The sequence below is a fragment of the Nothobranchius furzeri genome, chromosome 16 (assembly GCF_043380555.1).
Source record: "Nothobranchius furzeri strain GRZ-AD chromosome 16, NfurGRZ-RIMD1, whole genome shotgun sequence".
NCBI lineage: Eukaryota > Metazoa > Chordata > Actinopteri > Cyprinodontiformes > Nothobranchiidae > Nothobranchius > Nothobranchius furzeri.
This window is the reverse complement of record NC_091756.1, coordinates 34,867,159-34,883,270: the sequence shown is the minus strand read 5'-3', so window position 1 is coordinate 34,883,270 and position 16,112 is coordinate 34,867,159. Positions and strand designations below refer to the sequence as shown.

General features: G+C 41.8%; 1 protein-coding gene across 5 annotated transcripts in view; it reads left to right on the top strand.

Moving 5' to 3' along the window:
* The window catches only part of cmn (calymmin), a 31,885-nt gene extending 16,054 nt beyond the window's left edge, over positions 1-15,831 (top strand). For 3 of the 5 annotated variants that reach the window (XM_054749706.2, XM_054749707.2, XM_054749705.2), the window contains exons 29-54: positions 338-709; positions 1,706-1,759; positions 4,486-4,545; positions 4,619-4,660; positions 4,744-4,782; positions 4,852-4,893; positions 5,018-5,050; positions 5,189-5,233; positions 5,302-5,340; positions 5,425-5,481; positions 5,651-5,719; positions 5,798-5,848; positions 5,926-5,991; positions 6,063-6,095; positions 6,208-6,255; positions 6,362-6,427; positions 6,498-6,569; positions 8,745-8,771; positions 8,845-8,913; positions 9,335-9,382; positions 9,457-9,519; positions 9,598-9,663; positions 9,740-9,778; positions 10,364-10,624; positions 15,263-15,313; positions 15,401-15,831. In XM_054749706.2, coding sequence (XP_054605681.2) covers positions 338-709; positions 1,706-1,759; positions 4,486-4,545; positions 4,619-4,660; positions 4,744-4,782; positions 4,852-4,893; positions 5,018-5,050; positions 5,189-5,233; positions 5,302-5,340; positions 5,425-5,481; positions 5,651-5,719; positions 5,798-5,848; positions 5,926-5,991; positions 6,063-6,095; positions 6,208-6,255; positions 6,362-6,427; positions 6,498-6,569; positions 8,745-8,771; positions 8,845-8,913; positions 9,335-9,382; positions 9,457-9,519; positions 9,598-9,663; positions 9,740-9,778; positions 10,364-10,624; positions 15,263-15,313; positions 15,401-15,405 — 1,817 coding nt within the window. In that variant the 3' untranslated portion in view covers positions 15,406-15,831. The remainder of the gene's footprint in view (positions 1-337; positions 710-1,705; positions 1,760-4,485; positions 4,546-4,618; positions 4,661-4,743; positions 4,783-4,851; positions 4,894-5,017; positions 5,051-5,188; positions 5,234-5,301; positions 5,341-5,424; positions 5,482-5,650; positions 5,720-5,797; positions 5,849-5,925; positions 5,992-6,062; positions 6,096-6,207; positions 6,256-6,361; positions 6,428-6,497; positions 6,570-8,744; positions 8,772-8,844; positions 8,914-9,334; positions 9,383-9,456; positions 9,520-9,597; positions 9,664-9,739; positions 9,779-10,363; positions 10,625-15,262; positions 15,314-15,400) is intronic. The other 2 variants (XM_054749708.2, XM_015963243.3) reach the window with 2 other exon arrangements.
* The last annotated feature ends 281 nt before the right edge of the window (positions 15,832-16,112 follow it).

Genomic DNA, 16,112 nt, shown 5'->3' with positions numbered 1-16,112 from the left:
AGTAGGAGACTGAACTGCCAGTTGCTCCACTGAACAATACCGAAAATAATTTCTGCCTGCTACAATTTGCTTGTTCAATTCCACTGTTCCAGGATAGGGAGTAGGATATTTTTTAGATTAAGGTTTGTATTGTAATTTTTGTATTGGTAATGGGTTAGGGACTGTTTTAACTGTTTTTATCTGATTATTTATTGTTGTTGTGACTGTGTGTAATATTTCCTATCTTTATCCGATTGTCTGGGTTAGGGTTGGGGTTCTGTATAGTTTCCTTCGGGATTAATAAAGAATTCTGATTTACTGTATACTTTAAAATGTGCTGCCTGTGTTTGGCTTCCAGGTTATGGGACGGGGAATGGAAAAGGTCAGGCTGTGAGAGGTGTGGATTTGTCCAACGGGAAGAGCCTTAAAGGGGGCGTTTTCCCCTCTCGGCAGCAGGTTGCATCACCCAGTCAGGATATTGCTCATCTGACTCAGGGAGAAGTTCTGGTTGCGCCGGTGCCAACTAGCAGCCTGCTTGGCTTGGTGAAAAACGAGAAATACCAAAAACAGTTTTTGCCACAAGGAAAAAGCTATAAAGCAATAGGTATGATCCCTGAGCCGACACAGGGACTGGCTCCAGCACTTCCTGATCCAAGAAACCCAAATGCTCAAACTGGACCGGTGGCTCTGCAGAATCCTGCAGCAGAACCAGCTGCAGTCCTTTCTCAAGGCAAGTAGCCTCAACCCAGACCCAACGGAGTCTTCACCGTATAATTCACCTTATGGAAAAAAACTTAAAAGTGATCATTTGTTTACATTTGTGTTTGTTTTCAGACACTAAATAGAGACATCCATGCAGGAATTGTTTACATCATTTTAATTTTGTGTTACTAAAGAAAAACATTTAATACAATAATTAGTGACCTCATTTATGGAAAAGGTTTAGAGGAACTGCTAATGAACCGTGTGGCCTGTAGGTTTTGTGACTGGAGGTGCTTTTCCTGAACGAAACGCCGCAGTAGCAGATGTTGATTTTGGGGTTGACAGTACTTCTGACCTGGACAGCTCCAAACCCACAAAAACCAAAGCTGGTTCTGAACCAGCAGCAGCTAAAAGTACAGAAAACGTCTCTCCTGGAGAAACTCTGAGTCTGATTGAGTCCGAGGCAGCAGCAGAGGACCAAAACACCAAAATGTCAGGCCCCCATAGCCTTGGCGTCGAGGGTCGCCCTGCTGGGGAAACTGGTACATTAAATCTAGACTGGATGTGAACTGGATCTGCATGTGTCTGCCTGTTTTATTATAGTGAATGAAACATATTTTAAAGCAGCACAGCTTGACTCTAACCTGTCTGTGGTAGTTTAGTTCTCAGAGCATCCGGGCATGACGACCTGAGCAACAGTTGATTTTGGTTCTTCTACAGCGTTGTAGTTCTCACAGACCTGTTTGCTGCATGTTCCCCTCAGGGGTGTGTCAGATAATTCTCCTTCAACGTTTGCTGTTCAATAATTTGTCGTCTATGGCCTTACCATCTCTTGCAAAATAATAAATGCATCTTTTTAAAATAATCTGATTCATAATATCCTCCCAGAATAAAATGTTTTTTTCTGACTGAACTGTGTTTTAGTGCATGAGTTTGGGAGCAAAGAAGGCTCTGAACAAGGAAAATGAGTGAATTATTTAATTAATTTCCACAAATCTTGAAATTTTCTGTCTTTTGTTTTCAGAAACCGCAAAAGTATCAGTCTCCAAGAAGCAAGGAGTGAAATCAGCCAAACCTGGTAAATGTTTATTCATATTACTGCATATTAAGTAAATATTTAGCTGTTTTTTCTAACATTCAGTCTAATTAAAGCTAAGATTCTCAGCGCTGACACCTCCTAATATCTTACATTTATACTTTGGTTTATTCACATTATTTGTTGTTGCTAAAAATATTTAAAGAATCCAAAGTGGAGGGGAAATTGTTTTTAGTCATGCTGTCTTAATAGGGTGTGTGTGTGTGTGTGTGTGTGTGTGTGTGTGTGTGTGTGTGTGTGTGTGTGTGTGTGTGTGAGAGAGACAGAGAGAAAAAGTATGTTAGTTATATTCATGCATTGGTGTTACAGATTGTTGGCCAGATGGACAATGGATGGGCATGAATTGCTCTGGTTTACTTACACATTATTGGTGATTTTGTCTTCATCTGTTGAGCGATGGCAAACCTAGAAAAATGTATGGAGTAGCAGACAAGGGCAAAAATGTTTTATGAGTGGCACAATGTGGCATAGATTATGATTCTCTGTTGGCAACATGCACACACAGTGGGGCTCCAAGGGGTGGACATTGGACACCCCTAGGAAAATTGCCAGCCACTCCACTGGCCACCCAAGGGAAGACCAGTGCTCTCAGAGAAATTACATTACTGTTCACACAAACCATAAAACCATTCTTTTATTAAGACATAAATGTCGTCGTCCTCTTCCTCCGCTTATCCGGGTTCGGGTTGCGGGGGCAGCATCCCAACTAGGGAGCTCCAGACCGTCCTCTCTCCGGCCTTCTCCACCAGCTCCTCCGGCAGGACCCCAAGACGTTCCCGGACCAGATTGGAGATGTAACCTCTCCAACGTGTCCTGGGTCGACCCGGGGGCCTCCTGCTGGCAGGACATGCCCAAAACATCTCCCCGGGGAGGCGTCCAGGAGGCGTCCTGACCAGATACCCAAACCACCTCAACTGACTCCTCTCAATCCGGAGGAGCAGCGGTTCTACTCTGAGTCCCTCCCAAATGTCCGAGCTCCTCACCCTATCTCTAAGGCTGAGCCCGGCCACCCTATGGAGGAAACTCTTTTCGGCCGCTTGTATCCGTTATCTCGTTCTTTCGGTCATTACCCAAAGCTCATGACCATAGGTGAGGATTGGGACGTAGATCGACCGGTAAATCGAGAGCCTAGCTTTCTGGCTCAGCTCCCTCTTCACCACGACAGATCGGCTCAGTGTCCGCATCACTGCAGACGCTGAACCAATCCGCCTGTCGATCTCCTGATCCCTCCTACCCTCACTCGTGAACAAGACCCCGAGATACTTAAACTCCTCCACTTGAGGTAGGACCTCTCCCCCGACCCGGAGTTGGCAAGCCACCCTTTTCCGGTCATAAATGTATAAACCAATAATATAAAATTAGAGTAAATTAATAATCAGAACAGCAAATGTATTCAAAACAAACATTTAAATCTCCATAGATTTTGTGAATTAAACTTTTCTAAAAGTCTAGAATAAATGTTGAGAAAAAAAAGGGGCAACAAAAAAGCGAGAGCTGCTGTGACTGGCTGCAGTTTGTGCCGCACCGTCATTAAATTGAATCTAATATACAAGTTTCACCTTTTGAATGGAATTACTGAAATAAATCAACTTTGTCATAATATTCTAATTTTGTGACTAAAATACTATAAGCAGAACAAGCATTTCGACTAAAGTAAACCATAGATTAAGAGCGTTAATTTTGCTGTTCATTCAGAAACATGTTTTCACCGTTAATTCAGCATTTACATAGTGACTCAAGACTCAAGACTCAAGACAACTTTATTAGTCCCCGAGGGGCAATTCGAGACAGCATTGTGAAGCAGCCGGCACTAAAATCTCTAAATTCTAAAAACACATCCAAATTACACATTTGTAAAACCCATAAAAACCTATATACACAATCATGTCATAAACTCACATGTGAATGACCAACAATGATTAAAACGTTGGCTCACTCACACACACACACACACACACACACACACACACACACACACACACACACACACATACACACATATAACTACATGCACGCACACATACAAGTAATGCACACTCCCCCTATCTGCACTGAGAATTAAGAAGAAGCACAGCTCTGGGAACAAAGGAACTTCTCCTCCTCTGTGTTTTACAGCATGGGCATCAAAGTCGGCGTTTGGAGGGCAGCCACTCGAAAACAGTATGAAGAGGGTGTGATGGGTCTTTAATGATTTTCTGTGCTAAACTTCCTGTATGCTGGTCACATTGAGAAGTTAAGCTTCGCAGTGGTAGTCCAATGATCCGAGAGCACACCTTGACGGTGCTTTGTAGACGGCTTCTATACTGCAGGCTGACAGAATAAAACCAACAGGGGATGGAAAATGTGATAACACTCTCTATAAAAGAATAATAGAAAGTCAGTAAAATGTGATGCATGAATTTCTTATGCTTAGGGTCGTCCCTTTATCAGCTTAAATCGTAATGAGATGAAAACAGACATGCAACGTTCACGTTTGTAATGTTTGATTTGCCTCCGATGTTTCAGCTTGGGTGGCAGCAGGGGTAGCAAGGCTTTCATTTAGGATGGTGGTTGCCACTCCAGTAGATCCGTTCCTGCGTCAAGTAACAGAGTAATTTGTGTTTTATCAGAAATGGACAAAGCTTTAAACTGATAGTCTTTGTTGTTTTAGGTCATAAAACAAGTGCCCACACCTTTGATGAGTTATTTTTACGTTGTAAATGTTTTAGGCAATGGGGGCCATGCAGGAGCACACTTAAATGGAGGTGGAGCTAAAGCAAATAAACCAGGTAAATATAAATACACACACACACACTCAGCATTTCCATTGAATTTATCGCTAAATGATTTGTTTGTTTTAAGGTTACCAAACATTCCCTGGACTCTTCAATGGATTTGGAGCAGGTAAACTTTCTGTCAGAGAGGAGAACTCTAATTTTCATGGAAATCTATGTGCTACCTGTTTCTGAGTGGATTTTTCCACACAGGGCTTGGATATCCTTATGGTGAAAAATTTATGCAACCTGGTAAGGAGCAATTTTTCTCCAGGATAAAAACTAAGCTTAACATTAGTTAACGTCTGTGTTTGTGCTCAGGATTTGGAGCTTATCTCGGAGCTGGAAATGGATATTTAAATGGTGGGTTTCAAATCAAATATTTATTTTCATTTAGTTTATTTAGGAATAATGTGCTTTACTGAAATGAGTTGAAATTTATATCTACCTGCCTTATAATTCTCCCAAAAATTATATTTTCATTAAGGAAACATGGGAAAAGGCGCCAAATCAAAATCAGGTATTTCACACATTTTCTAATATTTTTTTATTCAATCTAAATAAAATTAATTGCTGCTGTATTCAAGTTGCTTCTGGAAGTTGTTGTTTGTCCTTTCTAATCTCAGAGTGCTGAAGTAGTCATGATTTTATTTTGCAGGGTCTGTAAATGGCTTCAATAGGGGTGGACAACCTGATTATGCAGGTAAGAATTTTAATGGATCTGTTTCAGTTTTCTGTGAAGTGCAAAAAAACATTTCTGTCTTTTTTTAGCTCTTGGTCAAAGTCTTCCTCTTGCTGATGGGCAGTCAGGTCTGAGCTGCATACAAAAAGATATTTATGCAGAATGTAAACGTATAATTAAGTAATAATAATTGTGTTGGTGTTAATTTACAGAAGGCACCAAACAGTTTCCATACAATGGAGCCCCAGTTGTTCCAGCTGGACTTGACGGTAAAGCCATGTTTGTTTTATTATCTAAAGAAATTTCCCAGGAGAAGGAGCAGTGAGCTTTTACAGTGTCTTACTGACAGACTCAAATGGCCTAATGTCATAGATGAGTTTAACTGAATAAAATATAAAGGTAACAAAAAAAGTTGGCATTTCTTTGATTTTAACGTAGGAACAAGTCCATTTGAGCCTCATCCTGCTGGACTTTATCCAAATGGCAAGTCAGGAAGCCCACATGGCGGTACGGGTGACTTGTCAAATTCTGTCAAGTATAATGAATGAACATTTTAAATATAAATAGACTCTTATTATATTTCAGTAATGGGAGGACTACCATTTGGTGGGATGAGTGCAGAAAACATTAAATACGGTGAGTTTTAGATATAATACGAGCTCCTCGTATCCTTTGTGGTTTGTTCAACTTTACGCTCTTTTATGCTGCTGCAGGTGTCGGTGGGTTGCAGTATGCCGGACAACCCATCAGTGTAGGCATGAATGGTGGAGGACAGTATGGTACATTACTGTTGCATAACTTTGTGTGTTGGATGCATGCAAAATATCAGTGTTTAACAAAATCTCTCCAGGTTATGGAGTTCACCCGTATGTGCCTGCAGCTGGTGAGAGCATGTTCACCCCCAGCTGTCACAAAAACATACATTATACCCTGCAAAATCATCTTCAATGTTGTAAATCAAACCTTATTTTAGATCATTTTTGACATGCTTACAGGGGGTCTTGGTGCCAGTATGGGAGGAGATGCTCTGAATGAAAAAAACGGTCAGTTATAAAGATGAAAACGAACAGTTTAGTCTTTATATGGAATTAAAAAAGACTTTTAGTGGGAAACCGGCTTTGTGATGAATCTCTCTCCATTTGAGCTCAGGTGGGTTGTCCTACGGAGGGCAACTTCTTGGCCTCGGCAGTAATGGAAATATACCTGGAAAATATGGTGGGTGTCAGGTTTATTTATGTTTGATCCAGTTTTTCACTGACTTCTCAATCCTAACCTTCCTGTACAGGTTATGGAGCATATCCGTATGAAGCTCAGCCAGCTGGAATGACTCCTGAAACTAAACCTGCAGGACAATATGGTAGGCTACAAGTCTTACAAGATTAAAAACCGAAACAGTAGAAAGTCTGATGACTGGTCATCGGTTAGCAATAAAAGAATGACTTGGGAAAGGTCAGAACTAATATTCATCAAGTGATCGTTTAAAAAATGCATCATTGTGAATGACACAATTGTAATGCCTTCAAGGTGCAATATGTGAAAATGAAGTAAGAATGGCATCCTGTGGTCAAACTTAGTACTGCAGCCCATTTTTAAAGTTACTACCTCACTACCGTTCTGTGAGTTTTATGGCTGTTGCCAGTTACGGGTCAGTGCCAGAAGATTCTAGATGACAAGTGAAGATGAGTCATACACAGTAAGTTGATAATCTAGGGGTGTGCAATTTTAGGTACCTCACGATTCAATTTGATTTTTATTCAGGGTCATTAGATTTCATTATTAAACAATTATAATTACTGCGGTTATCGCTATTTTTGATGCATTTTGTCACCGTTTAGTTTTTTTTCTCATGTCATAGCTTTCTGATACTATGTGTATTCAGCACGCATTAATTCTAGTCACCAAATACCTTTCACTCCACTGTATTGTTCATGTAGGACTGAACAAACACCCTACATGGGTTTGCATTTAATCTACAAGATAAGTGAACAACAAAAAATGAAGTTAACACGTCAGTTTCGCTTTATTAAACTGAATCAGCTGAGAGTCGGCAAACTGGAGCGATGCAGGGATGGTCTTTACGTTGCCAAACATGTCACGTGGGCCTTGGAAGAACAAACACCTTTTGGAGCAGCTTGTGAAAAAAGCGTAAGGAGCGTTCCTTCAATCAGCATAAAATGCAAGTTATGTTCAAGCTAATAGGATGGTCATGACTGTGCGGAGACTGCCCTCACACACTCTATTCCACCATCACACAATCTTTGTGAAAACACATGATCGCTCCACAAACTGACCACTTATACCCAAAGGCTCCGTAGTGCTGCCTCAGCTTTGCAGTAAAGTAATGACATTGTTTTATGAAAAGGCTGGAGTGTCAGGAAAGTTTTGTTGATCCTTCCTCGATTGTTGGCTGGTTAGGAGGAACAACCATCGGTTTCTTCTCTTTATCTGACCCAGGATGGAAACGTGTAAGGTGCTGTTGCATGTTGGTAATGTTGCTGTTGTATTCTATTTGTTTTAAACAAATTTCCTTTAATCCTTCTGATGAGTGATTCTCACACACAGTGGCTGAAGCTAATAAAAAAGCTTCTACCACTGCAGTTTTGTTTCTTCTGCTGGTCCGTCCCCCTAAAGTGTCTGGGCGGCATGCATAATGTTCCTACCATGCTTCGTGGCTGTTTTTAAGCATTTATTTATAATTGTTTATTAATCAATTTTGAGTCGGCACCCCTGATAAATACATTGTAACATCTAGTGCTAGCATTCTTGGGTGTTATATGGTAGTGAGCACTTATTCCACTTTTATGACAGTTTGTCTTCTGCATTAGAGGAAGCGTGTTTGCTCGCTGTTATAGTTCTGAACAACTCATTAATAGAAGTAAAACACCACGATTGACTCATTATTCACATCACACACACACCTTTCACTGTGATGTCGAATTGTTGGTAAGTGAAAAACTATTTGTTTCTAATTCACAGTTAGCATTGTTAGCTCATTAGCTTCTAGCCCGCTTCACCCGATTTTAGAGTGAACCAAAAAGAAGAAGAAGAAGAAGAAACTATTTTTATTTAGCAATGCTGTGCTTTCTTAGGGGCATTATAAATAACTTCTGGGTCGCTCCTGTTTACTGGCTTCGGTCCTTTTATCAACTCTGGAGCTTTTTGCCTGCCATTGCCAAATTACAAATGCCGACGCTGCAGCGTTGGCTCAGTGCAAACTCAGCAACCTCGTAGGCTCACTAAATCCATCCTTTGTTTTTTCCAAAAGGAGAAAAACTGACAACTCCTCTGCTGGCTGGGAATGAAATTTGTTTCAATTTTACTTTCCTTTCAGCATGATTGAGAAATTTGATTATATTGTGATTGTTTCACTGAAGAATTTTTCCATTTTGCACCTTTAACTCTTACATTAATTGCTCACAAGTAAATAAACCACTTGATTGTAACAGCTTGATAATTAAACAGATCTATGCATTGTTGAAATTAAAAAGAATGATTTATTTGTTGTATGTCGTCTATCTTTACTGTCATTCAGAACTACCTGGATCAAAGGGATGTTTTGGTAACATTCACTAAAAGTAAAAAGTGTTTTTAACTGTACTATGTGAAATATTTAATATGGATTTCTTGTTAAGGTGCAGCACAGGTTCCCTATGGGACCCAGATTTTTGGTTTTGGTGGGAAAACGCAATCTGGAAAATATGGTACGAAAGGTGAAAACAGCCACACCTCACATAAATTATTTTGATGTGGTTTTCTTGAGATTGTGATTTAAACATGTAGCCATTTGTATTTCACCTTTAGATATGAAACCTTCATTTACTCTGGAAGTATTTTGTAATGATAAAATATTTGTTGAGCAAAATCAGGCCGTCTTTCTATTATGTCTGGTTTCATTTAGTATCACAGACATTAATTACACTGAGATCATTTATAACACGTTTTTAGCCTCTATCCGTTGTCATCGGAACATAACAAGATAACTTACTTGTTTTCTCAAAATAAAATCATGAAACTAAATTCCATGATATATTTCCACCTTCAGAAGCTGCAGTATTTTCTCATTCTTTGCTTTATCACGTGTTGAAACAAAGTTGTAAAAAACACATCCTAATTCCACAACAGATAAACAAGGAGCTTATCAGTCACAGCCTTTGGAGTCTGCAACTGAAGGTATTGAGAATGTATGTTTGACCCAGTGTGGATAGAAGCATGCACATAAATATGTTTTCTTTTGTTTTGAACAGGTACAGCTGCTGTGATTTATGAGCCTCGACTGCCTGGATCAGATTCAGCTGCAAAAGCTTACGGTGCTGTTGTGTTCTTTCACATTTTCAATAAAAAACCCTTTATTTGTCTGAATTTATGTTTTCCTTCTTAACCCACAGTAAAGGGAGAAGCGCCGATCTCAGTGCTTGCAGCTGAAGGTGAGAGAACAGCTGGAAATAAATATGGTGAGTGGAAATCTGCACATTTATCTGCTGCAGCTTTACTGCACTTTCTAATGAAATATTCATTTGTTACTTTCAGAAAACATGGGTTACATAAATGGACAAGTGCAGCCAAATGGTAAAAATAAAACGACTCAATGAAGAACTTTAAACGGAACATATTACATAGAATTCACCTTTTGCATCCTATCGTGCTCCCATATGGGTTTCTACTAACTCTACGAACACTCCAAAAAACCTGTCCATTGGTTTTCTGTCAGAGTTCAGTTTTAGGAATTATGTCCTTAAAACAGGCCATTTTAAAAGTCCCTGTTTGTGATGTCACAAATGGGATAATTAGAATTAAATCAGCCTTCACATGCAAGAAGATGCTGGAGAAACAGCGGCTTTACTTTGAGCCCATCTTGGATATTGGAGTTTCTCAGCTTATAGCAGCCTGAGCAGCAGGGTGGGTGGGCATAGCCAGCTTCAGTTTGTTATTTAAAATGACAGAGCCCTGAAATGGCTTATTCTGGAAGATACTGAAAAAACTGCTGAGATCACTTAATGCAAGAGGCATTTTGTGGAATGAACTTCATAAACGTGTTTTGTATCGACCATAGCACTATTATAAATTTAGGACAAAAGTCATATTATGTCTCCTTCAAAAGTGCAAAGATTTGTTTTTCATAGATTTAGCAGATGTCCCTCTTTTCTTCTTCAGTGGTTGCATTTCGGTCAGCTCCCACTCCCAGCCCCACCGCGGTCTACTCTTCTGTCCGTGGTGATTCCTTCACACCTGCTGAGCTGATCGACGATGGTGTGCAGGACTTAACTGATCCTGAGGACACCGGCAGCCTCCTCGAATCTGCAGCTACCTCTGAGACGCAGGATGAGATCCAGGTGTCTGAGCATCCTGATGATTCAGAGATGCCACGGCAGGTCCACATTCAGCAGCATCTCAAGCTGCACTTTCATCCACAAGGTGAGACCTAAATGAGGGAAATGAGTAATATATTTTTATATCACTTGATAGTTGGATGAAGATTAAACCACCCATATTGATCCATGCTCTAAATATCCATCTATTTTCCTCTGCTTATCTGGGGTTGGGTCACCGGGGCAACTGGCTAAGCAGAGAGACCCAGACTTCTCTCGCCCCAGCCACTTGGGCCAGCTCCTCCGGGGGAATCCTAAGTCATTCCCTCGCCAGCTCAGAAACAGTCCCTCCAGCATGTCCTGAGTCTTTCTTTAGTCCTCCTCAAACTTGGATGTGCCTAGAAAACCTCACCAAGGAAGCATCCAGGAGACATCCTAACTAGATGCTCAAGCCTTCTGAACTGGCTTCATGCAATGTGGAGGAGCAGCGGATCTACTCCAAGCTCCTCCCGGATGACAGAACTTTTCATTGCATCTCTAAGGGAGAGCCCAGATGGCCCACGGAGAAACTCATTCTGCAATCTCATTGTTTCGGTCACTACCCAAAGCTCATGACCATATGGGGTAGGAACATAGATGAACTGGTAAATCAAGAGCTCCACCTTCTGGCTCAGCTCTTTCTATACCATTACAGACCAGCACAACACCCACATCACTGTAGATGCAACACCAAGCTTCCTGTCGACCACCCTCTCCATCTTTCCTTTATTCATCAACAAGACCATGGTCCTGCCTCCACTTGACCTGGAGGAGGCAATCTATCCATTTCCAATTCAAGACCATGGTCTTGGATTTAGAGGAGCAGATTCCTATCCCAGCTGCTTCACACTCTGCTGTAAACCATTTTAGCAAAAGCTGGAGATCATTGTCTGATGAGGCCAAAATGAGCGCATCATCTGCAAAAAGTAGAGATCTGGGGCCTCATTTATCAAGCTTGCTTACGTACAAAACGGGGTCGGAAAACTGCGTAAGCAACTTTCCACGCAAACTTTGGGATTCATGAAAGAAAACTTAGCGGAAAAATGTGCACAACTTTAAGTTGACTAAGGACCTGGCTTACACACATGTTGGACATGGAGAGCACCTGCAGTGCTGCTGCTGAGAAGGATACAATTATGAAATCCTGCAACATTATCACTTGTACTGCTTCATTTTCACACAGAACAAGACCCCCCCCCCCCACACACACACACACACATGCACACACACACTCACATGCATGCGCACACTCACACACACACACATGCGCACGCACACACGTGCGCACGCACACACACACACACACACACACACACACACAGCCTGAAGCGCAGAATACGGAATGCAGAATATCAGCAGGGGGACAGATTGAGACAGAATGTCATGCGTCTTTGACAGTGTGTGTCCTGCCACTGTGACCCGATTGATCATGCGCCCTGGCTACTTGGACAAAGGAGATCTCTGTTTGGGTGACTGGTTAGCATGCATGACCTTCACCTGGGAGTCTGGGGATTGAATCCCTATTGGACTATTTTTTATATCCGCCACTGATCTCTCTGAAGAATTCACAACATTGATGGCTTCAGCAACGCTGTGCCACTCCGTGGATTTTCTCTTATTTGTTTTGCAAAAGCACTTCCTTTCATTTCTCCACCTCACCCACAGGTACCTCAATTTTTACTTCTGTGATTTTGCGCTTCCTTGATCTGCCTTGATCTACGGTCGCCATCGTCATTGGCGGAGAGCTGCAACAGCCGGCTTATATATATGCATGAGATCCACAAGGCACTTTGCATTGACCATTTATGGCAGAAAGTGGGCGTGGTGAGGGCGGGATGTGACTAAAATGCAGCTGAGAAACTTTCTAGATAGTTTCTGATTTATGAAGTGTAGATTGCGTGCAGCTGTGCGTACTCCATGTTTGATAGATCACAAACCTACTTGGTGTAAGGACATTTTTTTTGCTGAGCTTAAGCACGGTTTTAGTAAGGATTCTACGCAATATTTGATAAATGAGACCCCTGGTCTTTAGGCCACCAAAAACCAATCTAAGACACCTAGAAATACTGTCCATAAAAGTTATGAACAGAATCAATTTTTAAAAAGCACTGGTCAGATTCACATCAGGGGGCCTTTTCTCCCCACCAAACCTCTCCAGGCCTCACTGACATTGGCCATGTGAGCATTGAAGTCCCCCAGCAGAATGAGGGAGTCCCCGGATGAAGTTCTCTCCAGCTCCCCCTCCAAGGATCCAAAAAAGGGTGGGTAGTCTGATCTGCAGTTTGGTGTGTAAGCACAAACAACAGTCTGGACCCATCCCTCCACACATTGATAGAGGGAGGCTACCCTCTCGTTCACTGTGGTAATCTCCAACATATACAGGTGCCAAGATGGGGGGCAACAAGTATGCAAACTCCCGCTCTGTGCATCAAAGTGGGGTCAACTCTTAACCTCACAAACCAACTCAGACTCTTGCCCCACCAGAGAGGTGACATTCCACAAACCAACATCTAGCTTTTGCAGCTGAGGATCAGACCGCCAAGGTCCCCACCTTTTGCTACCACCCATCTCTAAATCCACCCGACCACTCCAATGAGCGGTGAGCCCATGGGAAGGGGGACTCATGTCTCCTCTTTGGGTTGTACCCAGCCGGGCTACATGGGTAAAAGCCCGGCCACCAGGCGCTCGCTAACGTAGCCCAACTCCATTGTTAGCTCCAGAGGGGAGCACCAGTTACCCGTGTCTAGGCGAGACAACACAGTTTCCATTAGTATTGTTCATCAAGATTCTAGAAAATCCCACATGTGGTTTGAGAACATAAATTTAATCAAGAAAAATTTACTAAAAGTAATTTTTTATTTGAATAAATTTATAAGCACCTGACAGAGCTTTAGGCTACAAAGCTGTTGTCTGTGCTCATGCACAAAAATACATTTTGAAGTCCTTGGAGAAGGTACTGGAGAGCGTTCCTTCTGGTGACTCCCTCGTTCTGCTGGGGGACTTCAACGCTCAAGTGGGCAACAACAGTGACACCTGGAGAGGTGTAGTGAGGAGGAATGGCCCCACTGATCTGCATTTGAGTTTTATTTTTTGGACTTCTGTGCTCTTCATGGATGGTCCATAATGACCACCTTGTTCAGACCATCAACATATATATTGGACATTTAATGTCCAAAGGCTCAAATTATAAGGTTTTGTTTCCAAATGAGAGGTTACCGCCAACGCCATTTTGACCATGTCACACGTCTCGCCCGTACAAATAAAATAAAAATAGGCCCGTAAAAATTGGCTCTGAGTACTGACTTGAACCCACCTAATGACGGGGCCTGTCATACATGTAGGGGAAGTCCATTCCATAGTTTGGGGGCAGCAAATGAGGCCCGCTCCTCACGAGATTTGTAATTTATCTTTGGGATGCACAGGAGTAATTGATCTGCTGATCTCAGAGTTCTGGAAGGGGTGTGTTCCAACTACAGGAGGATCACACTCCTGAGCCTCTCTGGTAAAGTCTATTCAGGGGTTCTGGAGAGGGGGGTCCGATGGATTGCTAAACCTCGGATTCAGGAGGAGCAATGCGGTTTTCACTGGAACACTGGTCCAGCTCTATACCCTTAGGGGGGTCCTGGAGGGTTCGCACAACCAATCTACATGTGTTTTGTGGATTTGGAGAAGGCGTTTGACTGCATCCTCGAGTGGCCCTGTGGGGTGTACTTCAAGAGTATGGCATACCAGGCCCTCTGATTTGGGTTGTTAGGTCCTTGTATGACTGGTGTAAGAGCTTAGTCCGCATTGCCGGCAGTAAATCGAGCTTGTTTCCAGTGAGAGTTGGACTCCGCCAAGGCTGCTGTTTTTCACCGATTCTGTTCATAACTTTTATGGACAGGATTTCTAGGTGCAGCCAAGGTGTTGAGGGCATCCGTTTTTGTGGCCTAAGGATTGAGTCTCTGCTTTTTGCAGATGATGTGGTTCTGTGGGTTTCATCAGAACATTGTCTCTGGCTCTCATTGGAGCGGTTTGCAGCCAAGTGTGAAGCAGCTGGGATGAGAATCAGCTCCTCTAAATCCAAGACCATGATCTTGAGTCGTAAAAGGGTAGAATGCCTTCAGAGGGATGGGGTCCTGTCCTAAGTGAAGGAGTTTAAGTATCTCAGGGTCTTGTTCACAAGTGAGGAAAAGATGGAGCGCAAAATCGACAGGTGGTTGGTGTTGCTTAGGATTCAACTGGAGGAGCTGGCTCAAGTGGCTGAGGAGAGGGAAGTCTGGGCCTCCCTGCTTGTAGGCTGCTGCACCCGCAACCTGACTCCGGATAAGTGGCCGGAAATGGATGGATGGATGAATAGTTACACCAAGCCCATTGAAATAATTGTTAAATATTCAATTACGGTAAATGTCTAGCTCACTTCTTTGGTCGGCATTAACACCAGCTTTTCCTAATAGCTAATTTCACATAGCAGCTCTATGACAAATTTTTATCTTTTTTTTTTTGTAGCTTTTATCTTTTTTGGGTCCATAAAAATTAAATGACATCAGAATCAAACCACTGTCTTACTATGCATCCTGTTTGTCAGGTTAGCATGTTTAACTGGTTTGTGATTTTCTGAGTAAGATGTTCCAAACAAACAGTACTCGCATTAAGTGTGTACTGGCATTAATTGTAATTGTGTGCAGATATAAGAATCGTTTAAAAACTTTTTTTCTGTCCTCAGGAGGAAAGAAATACGACTTGAATGGCTTCTTTGGGAATAGTGATCATCAGGGTGAGAATGACCTGACTCAGATGTTTCTTTCAGGTTTATAATTAGATTAATTGCTTATATCCTTTTGTGTGTTTTTTCTCCCTGTAGGTTGACACTGTTGACTATACCAGTTTCATCACTTCCTGATCTTTATTTCCTCATTGTACATTAAAGTGTTTTCTCTTTTTAATAGTATACTAGGTCTGTGTTTGTAAGTATGTACATGAATACATTTTTGGTTTGGCTTCCCTAATTTTCTGTGTATTTCATGTTTTTCACCTGTTTTTTTGTTACTTTTGCTTGTTTAGTTGTTTTTCTTGTTCTGCACTTGTGGTTTCCTCTATTTTTGAATTTTTTTTTTCTGCTGCAGGTCCTCATTATTTGTACCAAAGCTGTTGTTTTAGCTGAGCTAGCAGAACATTTACCTCTAATCACTGCATCAAGAATATGAATAATAATTTATAGAAGTGATTTTTGCAACTTTCTACCAGACTTTGTTCATTATTGTACAGTATTTGATTAAAACCCTGAAATCCCAACCTTGTTCTAATCTTTTATGTGAACCCCCCCCCCCCCCCTACTTGTTTTTATCTGATCATCCCTTCTGCAGCACATCTTTAGACGGGCATGAGTGATATGAGTTTTTCAAGTTTACCAAAAGGGAAATACTCCTGTAATACATAAAGTTGAAGTGTGAACTAGTCATTAACAATGACTAGGAGAGTCAGCAGCACTGCACATGGCTATTTGCAAGGATTACACCAGATTAGGAATAAAAGCTGCCTGCTGATTGGCTCCTCTGAATCCATGCCACTTGGAC